The sequence below is a fragment of the Uranotaenia lowii genome, chromosome 3, assembly GCF_029784155.1.
Source record: "Uranotaenia lowii strain MFRU-FL chromosome 3, ASM2978415v1, whole genome shotgun sequence".
Classification (NCBI taxonomy): Eukaryota; Metazoa; Arthropoda; class Insecta; order Diptera; family Culicidae; genus Uranotaenia; species Uranotaenia lowii.
In genome coordinates, this window is record NC_073693.1 from 336784865 (window position 1) to 336801932 (window position 17068).

The 17068-nt window shown below is 31.9% G+C and overlaps 1 protein-coding gene across 1 annotated transcript in view; it reads left to right on the plus strand.

Moving 5' to 3' along the window:
- The window catches only part of LOC129756073 (chitin synthase chs-2-like), a 72274-nt gene that overhangs the window by 46140 nt on the left and 9066 nt on the right, over positions 1-17068 (plus strand). The window contains exon 8 of the mRNA XM_055752826.1: positions 10448-10622. Within this exon, the coding sequence (XP_055608801.1) occupies positions 10448-10622 (175 nt within the window). The remainder of the gene's footprint in view (positions 1-10447; positions 10623-17068) is intronic.

The following is a 17068-nucleotide window of genomic DNA, read 5'->3' on the forward strand; positions in this document are numbered from 1 at the left end:
TCCAACCTACCCGAGAAGGTCGGCTTTGAACATTGAGTGCGACTTTTTCAAAAGGTTCTAACTTTGGGTTAAGTTTAAGGTACAAAACTAAAACATTATTTCTGGGCAAAATACCTCTTAAATAGCTGTTGCTAATTATCTTTCAAATGAGATCAGAAGATTTGCAATACGTCCTAAGACGGCTGAGATATGAACGATCAAAATTTGCATGTTTTTAGCGGGTGATGCTAAAATTTTGGCCGGCAGTGTACGTCCTAAATAAGCAGTGTTTCTAATTTTAAGTTTATACGAGACTATACAAAATTACTTTGAAGTTCTTAGCCTGACAGCAATATTCTGATTCAGTTAAGCGTTCTTGGAAGACGTTCAACCAATGTCGTATAAATAGCTTAGTTATGAAAATAATATTGATGAAATTGCTTCGAAATTGCTTGATTAAAGATCATTATTTATTCATAAGAATTAATTTGACTTATATTATCCACCATATTTTCGTCTGAAATGTCCAAAGTATATAAAGATGAAGGTTTATTTTAGTTTTCAAAATAAACAAAAAACAAATTAAAATTTAGTTGTTACTAAACAAAGGTTTTTTATGCGGTATCAAATGCATCATTTACATAGCGGATTTGAAATACTTTCTCTAGAATAACGTGATAATCTACGAGAACCGTGGAAAATGTAAGACAAATTTAGATTACAAATTTAAATTAAAAAAAAATCTCAATTTTCAAAATAGTCAATGTTTTGGCAAGTGGACTGTATTTTTGGATCGGTGTGTTGAAGGATGACACAACACTTCACTTAAAAGTTTTCTCGTTATTTTCTTCTATAAGATTTACATTATTAAACTTAACAATACTTGGTAGGTTAACTTTACGATAATAGATGATAAAACGCACGCGATTCTTGAATGGAACTGAACTCCTATTGCAACGCGAGACTCTTATATTAAGCTTATCGAATGTTCTGGAATGTTCCCGGTAAGCCAGCTGGTACATAATAAGGAAGGTTCTGGAACCATCCCAGGGAAAAAAATTTAATCAAATGGAGTATAAATTCTAGAACATTCGATAGCACGAAGGTTATTAAAACAATTGAAATTTCTAGAATGTCCTTATTTAAAGTTTTCCAAGAAATTTTTCAAGCTAGTGATAACTAGCTTGAACAGTCGAAATTGTCAAAATTGTCAAAATTGTCAAAATTGTCAAAATTGTCAAAATTGTCAAAATTGTCAAAATTGTAAAAATTGTCAAAATTGTCAAAATTGTCAAAATTGTCAAAATTGTCAAAATTGTCAAAATTGTCAAAATAGTCAAAATTGTCAAAATTGTCAAAATTGTCGAAATTGTCAAAATTGTCAAAATTGTCAAAATTGTCAAAGTTGTCAAAATTGTCAAAATTGTCAAAATTGTCAAAATTGTAAAAATTGTCAAAATTGTCCAAATTGTCAAAATTTTCAAAATTGTCAAAATTGTCAAAATTGTCAAAATTGTCAAAATTGTCAAAATTGTCAAAATTGTCAAAATTGTCAAAATTGTCAAAATTGTCAAAATTGTCAAAATTGTCAAAATTGTCAAAATTGTCAAAATTGTCAAAATTGTCGAAATTGTCAATATTGTCAAAATTGTCAAAATTGTCAAAATTGTCAAAATTGTCAAAATTGTCAAAATTGTCAAAATTGTCAAAATTGTCAAAATTGTCAAAATTGTCAAAATTGTCAAAATTGTCAAAATTGTCAAAATTGTCAAAATTGTCAAAATTGTCAAAATTGTCAAAATTGTCAAAATTGTCAAAATTGTCAAAATTGTCAAAATTGTCAAAATTGTCAAAATTGTCAAAATTGTCAAAATTGTCAAAATTGTCAATATTGTCAAAATTGTCAAAATTGTCGAAATTGTCAAAATTGTCAAAATTGTCAAAATTGTCAAAATTGTCAAAATTGTCAAAATTGTCAAAATTGTCAAAATTGTCGAAATTGTCAAAATTGTCAAAATTGTCAAAATTGTCAAAATTATCAAAATTGTCAAAATTGTCAAAATTGACAAAATTGTCAAAATAGTCAAAATTGTCAAAATTGTCAAAATTGTCAAAATTGTCAAAATTGTCAAAATTCTCAAAATTGCCAAAATTGTAAAAATTGTCAAAATTGTCAAAATTGTCAAAATTGTCAAAATTGTCAAAATTGTCAAAATTGTCAAAATTGTCAAAATGGTCAAAATTGTCAAAATTGTCAAAATTGTCAAAATTGTCAAAATTGTCAAAATTGTCAACATTGTCAAAATTGTCAAAATGGTCAAAATTGTCAAAGTGGTCAAAATTGCCAAAATATTCAAAATTGTCAAAATTGTCAAAATTGTCAAAATTGTCAAAATTGTCAAAATTGTCAAAATTGTCAAAATTGTCAAAATTGTCAAAATTGTCAAAATTGTCAAAATTGTCAAAATTGTCAAAATTGTCAAAATTGTCAAAATTGTCAAAATTGTCAAAATTGTCAAAATTGTCAAAATTGTCAAAATTGTCAAAATTGTCAAAATTGTCAAAATTGTCAAAATTGTCAAAATTGTCAAAATTGTCAAAATTGTCAAAATTGTCAAAATTGTCAAAATTGTCAAAATTGTCAAAATTGTCAAAATTGTCAAAATTGTCAAAATTGTCAAAATTGTCAAAATTGTCAAAATTGTCAAAATTGTCAAAATTGTCAAAATTGTCAAAATTGTCAAAATTGTCAAAATTGTCAAAATTGTCAAAATTGTCAAAATTGTCAAAATTGTCAAAATTGTCAAAATTGTCAAAATTGTCAAAATTGTCAAAATTGTCAAAATTGTCAAAATTGTCAAAATTGTCAAAATTGTCAAAATTGTCAAAATTGTCAAAATTGTCAAAATTGTCAAAATTGTCAAAATTGTCAAAATTGTCAAAATTGTCAAAATTGTCAAAATTGTAAAAATTGTCAAAATTGTCAAAATTGTCAAAATTGTCAAAATTGTCAAAATTGTCAAAATTGTCAAAATTGTCAAAATTGTCAAAATTGTCAAAATTGTCAAAATTGTCCAAGTTGTCCAAGTTCTCAAAATTGTCAAAATTGTCAAAATTGTCAAAATTGTCAAAATTGTCAAAATTGTCAAAATTGTCAAAATTGTCAAAATTGTCAAAATTGTCAAAATTGTCAAAATTGTCAAAATTGTCAAAATTGTCAAAATTCTCAAAATTGTCAAAATTGTCAAAATTGTCAAAATTGTCAAAATTGTCAAAATTGTCAAAATTGTCAAAATTGTCAAAATTGTCAAAATTGTCAAAATTGTCAAAATTGTCAAAATTGTCAAAATTGTCAAAATTGTCAAAATTGTCAAAATTGTCAAAATTGTCAAAATTGTCAAAATTGTCAAAATTGTCAAAATTGTCAAAATTGTCAAAATTGTCAAAATTGTCAAAATTGTCAAAATTGTCAAAATTGTCAAAATTGTCAAAATGGTCAAAATTGTCAAAATTGTCAAAATTGTCAAAATTGTCAAAATTGTCAAAATTGTCAAAATTGTCAAAATTGTCAAAATTGTCAAAATTGTCAAAATTGTCAAAATTGTCAAAATTTTCAAAATTGTCAAAATTGTCAAAATTGTCAAAATTGTCAAAATTGTCAAAATTGTCAAAATTGTCAAAATTGTCAAAATTGTCAAAATTGTCAAAATTGTCAAAATTGTCAAAATTGTCAAAATTGTCAAAATTGTCAAAATTGTCAAAATTGTCAAAATTGTCAAAATTGTCAAAATTGTCAAAATTGTCAAAATTGTCAAAATTGTCAAAATTGTCAAAATTGTCAAAATTGTCAAAATTGTCAAAATTGTCAAAATTATCAAAATTGTCAAAATTGTCAAAATTGTCAAAATTGTCAAAATTGTCAAAATTGTCAAAATTGTCAAAATTGTCAAAATTGTCAAAATTGTCAAAATTGTCAAAATTGTCAAAATTGTCAAAATTGTCAAAATTGTCAAAATTGTCAAAATTGTCAAAATTGTCAAAATTGTCAAAATTGTCAAAATTGTCAAAATTGTCAAAATTGTCAAAATTGTCAAAATTGTCAAAATTGTCAAAATTGTCAAAATTGTCAAAATTGTCAAAATTGTCAAAATTGTCAAAATTGTCAAAATTGACAAAATTGTCAAAATTGACAAAATTGTCAAAATAGTCAAAATTGTCAAAATTGTCAAAATTGTCAAAATTGTCAAAATTGTCAAAATTGTCAAAATTGTCAAAATTGTCAAAATTGTCAAAATTGTCAAAATTGTCAAAATTGTCAAAATTGTCAAAATTGTCAAAACTGTCAAAATTGTCAAAATTGTCAAAATTGTCAAAATTGTCAAAATTGTCAAAATTGTCAAAATTGTCAAAATTGTCAAAATTGTCAAAATTGTCAAAATTGTCAAAATTGTCAAAATTGTCAAAATTGTCAAAATTGTCAAAATTGTCAAAATTGTCATTACTGTCAAAATTGTCAAAATTGTCCAAATTGTCAAAATTGTCAAAATTGTCAAAATTGTCAAAATTGTCAAAATTGTCAAAATTGCCAAATTGTCAAAATTGTCAAAATTGTCAAAAATATCAAAATCTCTCAGCTGTATGATAAAATTTAAGCATATTCTGTAAACGCAAAAACAGTTTTGGATCTGAATGTCAAAAAAAGTCCTTAAAGAAAGAAAAAAAAATGTCAGAAATGTAAAAATTTCCAAATACCACTTAAAATGTCAAAAATGTCACCAAAAAACGCATAAAATATTTTTTATCTTTATCATCAATATAAATCATCCTATTTGGAACCTTTTTTAAGGCTTCCAAATTTGTTTTTTTCTTTCCATTTCTTGTTTTAAATTTCAAAACCCTTCAAAATCAAGTTCAAAACCCTTGAAAATAATGACTTAATGAAGTGGTCTTTTAAACATAAAATGAACGGCACTTCAACTCTAAACAATTCGAATTTTAATATCAGCCTTGTTTTCCCAACCCGGCACTGCCAGTATGGTGGGATCTTTCTTGAATTGACCTCATTTAGCGCTGCAATTACCGAAACCCTTCAAAATTGTGTCTGGAGCGCCTGGAGCGAGGATCTTTTTCGAGGAAACGCACCAAACTGCAAACAATCAAACGTCGTTTCCGGAAGCAAAATGTGTTGGCTTGATTGTTGGTTGCATTCTATGCACATACATTTTGGACGCCATGTCTCAACGCCAATGGAACGCATATTGGGGGCCAACTCTCTTTCTGGGACCTCTATCGCGCATCAAAAAAGCAACTGCTGCCGTATACATATTATAGTGCGGTTGTTGTTTGGAAGGAGGTGAAGTGCGTGGGGGGATGAAAAAATAGAAAATAATGATGCAATACGACGGCTTTGGAACGTTTGCCAAGAAATCTACGCTCCCATGAGGAGAGATCCTTCGGAAAAAGGAAGAAATCTTAGAAGTAGCAACTACAACAAAAAAAAATCTCGTAGCCAAGAACATAAATTGTATTTTAATTTAATTGAAACTTATTTTCCGCGCTGCCAGCTTTCCGGCTGGTTCTATTTGGCGCATTTATTCCGGGACAAGAAACAGGGCTCAGCGCGTTGAGGGATTTTTCGGGGATGCTGTTTCCTGATGCCTTTTGCTTATGCTTCTGCTGCTGTTGATTCCACACTTCAGCTGCTTTTCAATTTTATGTCCCCTGGAGGAGTGCTGCTGGGAATGACAGCTTTGCTAGCACTTGTACTTGTACTTCTCTCCTCATGTTATACCGAGAAGGATGCTGCTGGTTGATGGTGCTGATGATGATGATGATTCAGGAGCAATTTTTTTCTACCCTGTTTCCATTCTCTATGAACGTGTATTTTTGATTTTTAAGGGGTGCCGAGACGAGCCCGTCCGTCGGAATCAACCCGGTAAATTGTTCCGCGAATGAATTGCTGCTGTATAAGAACGACACCAAATCGTGGCAGCAGTGTGGGAACACTGACTCAAAATGCTCACGCGTAACAAAGTTCACGGTTTCGTGAAATTTGGAGAGTATATCGCTCAACTACAGGCTACACGCTACGATACGAAACACGATAGGGAAACTCAACAACGTCATTTGCGGATGGATGATTCCGGTAATGCAACCGGAACCGGTATCTACTTTGCGAAATCAGAACCTCCCCAAATGGAATTTTTTGAGAAGGTGTGAAAATCATTTCACGCTCGTCAAGCCAAGCTGGAGCTGAAGAGGCTATTTGAGATCGTGCCAATTTAAATGCAGCTCAAGGAGATTTTTAACCGGTCTCCATTTAGTTAGTAGAAATTTTTACACTTCAAATTGAAGAACGAATGTTGATTCAGGCTTCGTCTTCTCCTCTCCTCGTGTAGCTTTTATTTTAATTTGTAGCTTACATTCATGAAAATTATGTCAAAAAAAATTTAAGATTAAAAAGAGGCGTTGAAGAAGTAGATCAATATCACGAAAGGACTTGTAAAGTGCTACGAGTGTTGAAAAAAATGAACTGAAATGGTTTAACTGAATAGCTCATAGAATACCTACTAGAATTATTCCTATGAAAAAAATAAAAGTTTTCAAGAAAACACAAAATTTATGATACATTTGAAAATAACCTCGTGTGTCAGTGAAAGTAAATTTGTGTTTGAAAAAGTATTCATAAGTGTTAATAGACTTTTAGACTTTCGGATGTTATTACTCCATGCCTTCATTTCAATCAATAAAGTCAGTTAAGATTGACCTTATTAAAAGGTTTGATATTGTAATATTTTTCAAAGCAGAAAAGTTTATAACTGAACAAACAGAGAAAGAAAAAAAACTGAACAAACTTAAAAACAATTATTCAAAATAACTTCTCCGACGATAATGGATAAGATCTTAAATTTTCACCAAATCTCATGTTAAGACCAACTAAAAATTCGAATGGTTTTTGGTTAGCTTTTTAAGAAATGCTCAAAAATATTGCGATCGATATCGATAGGGGGACCAGAGGAAATCCAGAAAATTGAAATTCATATATTGATGCCAGATAAATTAAAATAAATGAAACGTTGAGATCTGGTGTAAGCTCGAATAAAAAATTTGCCCGAAAATCGACTTGTTGATTTTCCAAAAAAACGGCCTGTCCCAGTTAGTCGAATTTTGACCAAACATTATTTTTCAGAATACACCCAATCTCAACATTTCATGAATTTTTTAACTGTTTGTTATCAAAATATCAAATTTATGATTTTTCCGAATTTCGTCAAAGGGTATGCATTATTTCAATTTTACAAATCTTCAGCTTATCTTAAAGTTAATCTGAAGGTTCATTTTAATAACTGTGGATTTTTTTTTTTAAATTAATTTCAAATTTCCAGATGAGTTTAAGTTATTTGAAGAAATATATTCCGAGAAAAAAAAAATATTTTTCTTTTGTTTACTTTTCCCCATCCTGAAGTCACTCTTAAGTCATGAAAAGGAATAAAGATTCCTGCTGTAAAAATTCTTATTCTCAAAAAATGCAAATCCATATTTTTTTATTCGTTTCTACAATTTTATAATTTTTGTCATTTTTGTCATTTTTGTCATTTTTGTCATTTTTGTCATTTTTGTCATTTTTGTCATTTTTGTCATTTTTGTCATTTTTGTCATTTTTGTCATTTTTGTCATTTTTGTCATTTTTGTCATTTTTGTCATTTTTGTCATTTTTGTCATTTTTGTCATTTTTGTCATTTTTGTCATTTTTGTCATTTTTGTCATTTTTGTCTTTTTGGTCATTTTTGTCATTTTTGTCATTTTTGTCATTTTTGTCATTTTTGTCATTTTTGTCATTTTTGTCATTTTTGTCATTTTTGTCATTTTTGTCATTTTTGTCATTTTTGTCATTTTTGTCATTTTTGTCATTTTTGCCATTTTTGTCATTTTTGTCATTTTTGTCATTTTTGTCATTTTTGTTATTTTTGTCATTTTTGTCATTTTTGTCATTTTTGTCATTTTTGTCATTTTTGTCATTTTTGTCATTTTTGTCATTTTTGTCATTTTTGTCATTTTTGTCATTTTTGTCATTTTTGTCATTTTTGTCATTTTTGTCATTTTTGTCATTTTTGTCATTTTTGTCATTTTTGTCATTTTTGTCATTTTTGTCATTTTTGTCATTTTTGTCATTTTTGTCATTTTTGTCATTTTTGTCATTTTTGTCATTTTTGTCATTTTTGTCATTTTTGTCATTTTTGTCATTTTTGTCATTTTTGTCATTTTTGTCATTTTTGTCATTTTTGTCATTTTTGTCATTTTTGTCATTTTTGTCATTTTTGTCATTTTTGTCATTTTTGTCATTTTTGTCATTTTTGTCATTTTTGTCATTTTTGTCATTTTTGTCATTTTTGTCATTTTTGTCATTTTTGTCATTTTTGTCATTTTTGTCATTTTTGTCATTTTTGTCATTTTTGTCATTTTTGTCATTTTTGTCATTTTTGTCATTTTTGTTATTTTTGTCATTTTTGTCATTTTTGTCATTTTTGTCATTTTTGTCATTTTTGTCATTTTTGTCATTTTTGTCATTTTTGTCATTTTTGTCATTTTTGTCATTTTTGTCATTTTTGTCATTTTTGTCATTTTTGTCATTTTTGTCATTTTTGTCATTTTTATCATTTTTGTCATTTTTGTCATTTTTGTCATTTTTGTCATTTTTGTCATTTTTGTCATTTTTGTCATTTTTGTCATTTTTGTCATTTTTGTCATTTTTGTCATTTTTGTCATTTTTGTCATTTTTGTCATTTTTGTCATTTTTGTCATTTTTGTCATTTTTGTCATTTTTGTCATTTTTGTCATTTTTGTCATTTTTGTCATTTTTGTCATTTTTGTCATTTTTGTCATTTTTGTCATTTTTGTCATTTTTGTCATTTTTGTCATTTTTGTCATTTTTGTCATTTTTGTCATTTTTGTCATTTTTGTCATTTTTGTCATTTTTGTCATTTTTGTCATTTTTGTCATTTTTGTCATTTTTGTCATTTTTGTCATTTTTGTCATTTTTGTCATTTTTGACATTTTTGTCATTTTTGTCATTTTTGTCATTTTTGTCATTTTTGTCATTTTTGTCATTTTTGTCATTTTTGTCATTTTTGTCATTTTTGTCATTTTTGTCATTTTTGTCATTTTTGTCATTTTTGTCATTTTTGTCATTTTTGTCATTTTTGTCATTTTTGTCATTTTTGTCATTTTTGTCATTTTTGTCATTTTTGTCATTTTTGTCATTTTTGTCATTTTTGTCATTTTTGTCATTTTTGTCATTTTTGTCATTTTTGTCATTTTTGTCATTTTTGTCATTTTTGTCATTTTTGTCATTTTTGTCATTTTTGTCATTTTTGTCATTTTTGTCATTTTTGTCATTTTTGTCATTTTTGTCATTTTTGTCATTTTTGTCATTTTTGTCATTTTTGTCATTTTTGTCATTTTTGTCATTTTTGTCATTTTTGTCATTTTTGTCATTTTTGTAATTTTTGTCATTTTTGTCATTTTTGTCATTTTTGTCATTTTTGTCATTTTTGTCATTTTTGTCATTTTTGTCATTTTTGTCATTTTTGTCATTTTTGTCTTTTTTGACATTTCTTCATTTTTGTTATTTCCAATTCTGACAATTTGGACAATTTTGACATTTTTGACATTTTTGACAGTTTTGACAGTTTTGAAAATTTTGACAATTCTGACAAGTTTTGACAATTTTTGACAATCTTGAAAATAGATTATTTTTTATCATTTCAATTATTTTGAACATTTTTCAATATTAAGCTTCACGTTATGGTTAATATAGTTATCTATTGAAATTAGTTTTTTGAGTATTGGAGTATTGGTGTTTCAGCTTTTGTCCACTCGTTACTCCATATTTCTACCTTATGATTTTATTAAGATAATATAACGTTTTAACAAGATCTCCTCGGCCGTTGCCTCGGGACATGTTTTGCATAATTTATCAGAAACGATGCAAGTGTACACAATCCTAAATAATCACATTTCTTCCTCGCTTGGCGCAAAGAGCAAAGCTCGAACGGCTTGAAGCTTCCTTCCTAGAGCTACTTGTTGTTACACAACTATCATCATCAGTGATCCGAATCACTATTTTCTCTTGCATCCGTTTTGCCTATTCATTACCAATCCCTGCCTTGGCTAGTTTCCGCCAGCCATTTTCGGTCTTCCTCTTACTTAGCTAGGACCCCTCCACAGATCACAGATGGTAATCAACCTGCCAGGGGCGATGGGAATCCATGTTTATCCCAATCCAGATTCACCGTGCCATCATCCTCAGCAGAGCGAAACCAGGCACAATATTATCACGTACAGCATTCGCCGCATAGTTATTTTCACTTACCTACTTTCGTTCATTTCTTGTCCTCACTTTTTTCCTTTTTTTTTATTTTGCATAATCTACGTAACCTGGTCTCATCTTCCTTGGGTTGGCCTGCAGGAAATTAACCGGCTCCGTCACCGTAATGAGATCCGGCGAGGGTGCAGATGGCGATGAGGATGAGGAGGATCCGGATGAGCTACGGGGATGCCGTGATATGCATCCGGAAGCGGGTTCGCCTAACTCCGGTGTGTCGTCGCCGATTCAGGACGTCAAAGCGGCCGAGCTGGAAGAGGTGAGTTGACTGAGACTTGCTTGAGTCCTAGTTCACCGTTTTTCATCGTCGTCGTCAACGACCGATGATGATGAGCTTGGCATAACTAGGGAATGCCCGCGCTAATGGGAACAGTTTACAGTTTAACAGTTGAAGAAGAGAAGAAGGAGGGAATAGTCTGGTATTGGGAGCTTAAATAACCGTTTAAAATATTTAAAAACTGCCCTAAATTTATAAAACAGGTTTTAAGTTAAATGACTCAAGTTCAAATGGGATTTTGGCATAACTGACTGATGTAAGAGACAGGAAAATAATGATTATCTCTCTTAGGGCTTGTGATATAGCTCAGTTGGCAAGTCAGTTGCTTTCTGAGCCGATGTACGTGAGTTCGAGTCCAAGAGTAAACATCGATCACAGTTGAACCGGATAAGTTTTTCAATGACTTGTCCGCCAACTTCATCGTTGATATAAGTCGCGAATGACATGAAGATGTTAAAACGACTATAATCGAAACAAAAAAAAAAAAGATTATCTCTCGTATTTACTAGCGTACCATATAGCAATACCAATTACCAAATATATTTCCACATTTTTTTTTCGGTAGACATCAAGGTGGATTGAACCAAGTAGGAGAATCCCGGGATGAAGTTTCACCCTTAGTATCGGACACTCTCTACTCTAAAGTCCCCCGATAGAGTGATCTCACTCTATCACTCCAAGACGATTCACCATAGCCAAGTATAGGAGCTTTCTACCCTTTTTTAGTTTTACTGGCTCCAATACTACTCGAAACTTTAGAACCTCAGCTCTCACGACGACCACGAGTTGTATTAGTGCTTCCGTGCTACTTGTACCTGTAATGTGATTCTTAACACCAACACCAGTGATATAAGGCACTTTGCAGGTTTCGTGCTACTGGTTGAAATGTTACCAGAAATGACACACTTTCGCAGGATCAGCGCTTTGATCACTGACTGCGGAACTGGCACCATTTGGGTCCCTATACTGTGCAGACTGGCTCTAAGCCGAATGATGGCTTAATCATTGTCCAAGTACCACAAATTAAGCCAACTAACATTTGAAAGTTTTATCATGGTATTATTTCGGCATTTTATATACAGCTAGTTTTATTACTGTTTTATTATGGTCATGAGAAATGCTTAGATTCTTGATTCAACCACTTTTTTTCAGCGAGGAAGAATTACCTTAACGGGTTAAACTCCTATCAAAAAGAAAAAAAAAACACTTTTTTCAGGTTAATCTGAAAACGCTAATAAAGTCAATAAATGAAGATTAAAAAACCAATACAGGGCACGCTCAGGCTAGATTGCTCATAAATGTTTGAATTGAAGTTCCCATTTACACATTCTTGATAAGTCATAAGTTATTTTTGAGTTTATTAAAAAATAAAATATATTAAAATCTTTGGAAAACTTCAAACCACCGGAAGAAGTATGAATTTCTCTACAACATGAGTATTGTGTGATAGAGCACAACAAGTACATGAAAAAAAATATGTCTTGACGCCATCATTGATTCAAGATAGCGGCCTCCGCTTTTCTTTTCAAAGCTTCAAATGACTGACAATCTCATGAAACATCCACAATATGGGTAGGTATGGAAAAGGGCCAACAAGTAGAAGGGCGAACAAGTGGGAGAATTTGGTATTCTGACGCTGCCATGAAATCCAAGATGGCGACTTCGACTTTTCTTTTCAAATTTGTATATTATTGATAATCGCTTGAACCCCCCGTAATATGGGTATAAAGTGAAAGGGATGAACTAGAAGAAGTCGAATTTCACTATCTGAAGCCATCTTGAAATCCAATATGGCGGCTTCGGCTGCACTTAAAAATGCAGTAAATCACTGAAAATCGTATAAAACTCCCACAATATTGTGCAGACCTGTCCGGAGCTTTGAAGTCCGGAAGTAGCACTGGTAGCCCACCGGATCACTAACCGCCGCGGGAGCCGCACGCACTACGCGGCTGGCTTGCTTGCTCGCCGACCGACCAACTGACTCCTTGCACGCTTGAGGCGAATGACCCGGTATTGGTTTAATCCATTCACACATCCCCTTCCTATCCCAAACAAAAAAACTTTGGAACAATTCAGAAGAAACTGTTTGAAATCGTTCCTTTTTTTATTAAGTTCGCAAGAAAAAAAGATAATGGACAACAAGTTCGTTTCTGTTTTAGAAAATTCGTCTCCTGCTTCTGCCATGCACCCTATCATTTCTACCTATTTTTTTAAATCTCCGTTGAACGAAATAATCTTAAATACTTCGAAGGAATGAGATCTCTGTTTGATCACCGACTTTTTTGCGACAAGAATTCACGCATTTTTTGTAAATTCTTTATTTGAAACAGCTCATACTTTTATAGGAAATAACATTTGGACATTTACTCAATAAAATTATTGCTTACTCATGTCTCGTTATCATTCATTTAACTCGATGTACAATTTGAAGTTGTTTTCTCAACTCATCTTGATTTTTTTTCAAATTTAATACTACCCGCTTGGTGCAAATCGGTGAAATTGTGGGCTATCCACTCAATGCGCTTTTTCTTATTTTCAAGCTTGTTCCCGATTGGGATCTCAAAACAATTATTCCTCGACTTTCAACACTGGTTACTCTCACATCTCACAACTCGTTTGATTATATTTTTTTATGAGAAACCAAAGGTGTTTTTCAACATGCTGTCAAGATATTCTATTCACATTCAAACTTTCCACTCGACTTGCATTTTACATTTTTTTTCATCATTTGTTCTTATCTTCAGCATATCTCAAGCCAAAGTACAAAATGTTTCCATTTCTTCTTTTCTCAAGCTGTCCTTCCAATCCGCCTGGTTTCCAATTAGATAGAATACTCTCTACTCTCAATTCACCTTCTAATATCAAGCTATTCTCTCAACCCGCTTTAAATTTCTATTGATATTTTCAGGCTGTCTTCTCAACTCGCGCTTCAATTTCAAGCTGTCCTCTCAACTCGCTTGGAATTTTTATCGATATATTCAGGCTGTCCTTTCAACTCGCCTTTCAATTTCAAGCTGTCCTCTCAACTCGCTTGAAGTTTCTATCGATATGTTCAGGCTGTCCTCTCAACTTGCCTTTCAATTTCAAGCTGTCCTCTCAACTCGCTTGAAGTTTCTATCGATATGTTCAGGCTGTCCTCTCAACTCGCCTTCCAATTTCAAGCTGTCCTCTCAACTCGCTTGAAATTTCTATCGATATGTTCAGGCTGTCCTCTCAACTCGCCTTTCAATTTCAAGCTGTTTTCTCAACTCGCTTGAAGTTTTTATCGATATGTTTAGGCTGTCCTCTCAACTCGCCTTTCAATTTCAAGCTGTCCTTTCAACTCGCTTGGAATGTCTATCGATATGTTCAGGCTGTCCTCTCAACTCGCCTTTCAATTTCAAGCTGTCCTTTCAACTCGCTTGGAATGTCTATCGATATGTTCAGGCTGTCCTCTCAACTCGCCTTTCAATTTCAAGCTGTCCTCTCAACTCGCTTGAAATTGTGAACATGATCAAGCTGTCCTTACGGCTTGCTCAAAATTTCACTTTTATTTCATGTTGTCTCCTCAACGAAATTTCAATTTAACTAATCATCAATTCTAGCTTCGAAATTATTTCATAACCGTTTATTTGCAAATTAAAACTAGTAAATTATTATATATGCCACTTTTTCTTTATCTCACTCCAATCTAGATCACTTTCGTGGACCATCCAAGAGCGTTGCTTTTAGCTTAAACTTTTTTCACGTAATGAGTATTCAAATTACTCATTTTTCCTCAGTTGTTTTTCCATGGGTATTTATAAAGTGCTTAATTTAAAATCAAGTGTGATGCAAATAAATTCATCGTGAAACCGTTAACCACGTTTGTTTTGCTTTTCGATTTGATTCTTTTTTAATGATATCTTTTATCAATATTACAAGATACCACCTGCCACGGTCGCCAAATGTGCAGACCTGTCCGGAGCTCCGAAGTCCGGAAGTAGCACTGGTAGCCCACCGGATCACTAACCGCCGCGGGAGCCGCACGCACTACGCGGCTGGCTTGCTTGCTCGCCGACCGACCAACTGACTCCTTGCACGCTTGAGGCGAATGACCCGGTATTGGTTTAATCCATTCACACAAATATGGGTATTAGGTGAAAGGGATAAACGATTAGAAGTCGAGTTTCGCTTTCTGCCGCCATATTCAGGTCAAAGATCGCACTGAAAATCACATGAAGTTTTAATGAGGTTTTCGACCATTTACAGCATTTGAAAAATCAGCGGAAGTCACCATCTTGGGTGGCGTCAGGTAGCGAAATTTGACTTCTACCTGTTTAGCCCTTTCGTTCATTGGTATTGGATTGGTAGTGGAGATTTCATGCGATTTTCAGTCATTAATAGCATTTTAAAGTTAAGCGAAAGCTGCCATGTTGGGTTTCAAGATGGCGTCTGAAATAGAAATTTGGGTTCTTCTTGTTTAGCCCTTTTCACCCAATGCTTATATGGTGGGTGGGTCTTACATGCGATTTTAAGTCATTTACGGCATTTTTAAGTTCAGTTGAAACCGCCATCTTGGATTACAAAATAGCGTCAGATAGCGAAATTTGACTTCTTCAGCCGCCACCTTGCTTTATAGCTTTATAAAAGCTTTGGTTACCAAAGTTTTAGAGCAGAATGATTTCATCAAATTTAAAAAAATAGTCACGATGACGTTATAGCCAGAGCATTGACTTTATTAGAGCTCTAGTGTTTTAATGCGCTTTAGCTTTTTATAAAGATCAATGCTACAGCTTTAACAATGTTGTGCTGACCATAATAAAGCTGATATAGCATTTCAGAACGATTTGAGAACAGTAAAACAGCTCAGGAAAACAACTGTCAAATTGACTTGTACGTACGAAATGGGTTTTCTCTGTGACTTACAGGAAATTTTTTAATGATCCTGTGAGTTCAAATAAGTTTTCTCCTAATATTTAAATGGAAATCATACATGGCATTCTTTGTCGCACTTTTATTGCTTTCTAGCTTTTATATTCACTGTTTTAAAACAAAATCTTCTTGATAAAAATTTATTTTCAACTTTTTTTTCTTAAAGCTATCACAACAATGCGTCAAGCAGTAAAATCCCGGGTCCCTGATTATTATCGAGCTTGGTACGAAATTCGATCGTTCTAACTTTAATCCTCCTAGTCTGAGCGAGTTGAAGAAACTTGAGTTTAAGAAACAATAAATAAATTATATATTCATGAAAGGTGGAAAGTTGCCCTTTCAAATTGATATGTTTTTGTTTTCAATTTTTTGCAACCTTCAGAGATATTGAACATGCTAATTCAAAATGAAATGACATAAAAAGTACCATTAAACATCAAGAAAGATACTTTATATTCCCAAGTAGAGTGTTACAACTGTCACTCCTTTGAACATAGTGGGTCTCGAAGTTTGCTAAAATACAAGTTATTTTTTTTTCATTTTTGAGTTAAGTTTTTTTTTCTAAACATTCGTTTCCAAAGATAGAGCTTTGAAGTCTCCAACAAAGTATTCAAAAATTGGATACAACTTTTGTGAAGATGTCATTTTGATTAGATGAACAGCTTAAAAAATGAAAAAATTGTTTTACTTTCAGGTGAATTGATCAGAGATAAAGTTTCAGCAAAACATGCACATTTCAAAATAATGAAACCTTATTGAACATAAGTTTCAAAGGTGCGTTCTAGATTCAATTGATGCGGGACAAAGGGTCTAGAACGCACCTTTGAAGCTTTCGTAAAAATATGCTCTTGGCTCAATTTCAACACCTATAAATATTATTCTAATAAGCATCTGCCTTAACTATCCGTCATTTCTTTCCAATTTGTAATTCTTCTTTCAAGAATTTTTCATCATAACGTTCACCGAAATACCATTAAACAAGCATATAATAGCTGTCCTGAATTTGGTAGATTAGTTTTTGCTCCTATTCACTCGAAGAGATTTCAGTCCATATTTCGTGAGTATTGATGCGTCACGAGATTCAAGCGGATTGCCTGTCGATATTCATTATCCCGACCAAAATAAAAACATTCTCAATGTTCACGATAAGGATTGTAAATGATACTCCTTATTTAGTGAACATTAGTTAAGGTGTTAATGAGAAGGGTCATGTAGCATCTCCAAAACGGGGCATATACAATTTGTAGATAGGCCCATAAACTGTTCTGAAAAAATCCCACTTGATTGACCTTGAACTAGTAACGCCCGAAGTTTCGATTTCCAGCTTCAAAAATTGCCTAGAGAATTTGGATGTCAAATGACTTAAAAATGCATGAAATTTCGAGAGGAAATGTTATCTCAAAATGCAAAAATGTTTGGCCAATAATCGACTTCCGGGTCCTATTTTTAAAAAAATCCGGTGGCTTTATTTAAAATGTATCTGAGTTGCCTCTTCTATAAGTGTGTGCTTTAGTACGCCTTCCGAAAAAAAATAC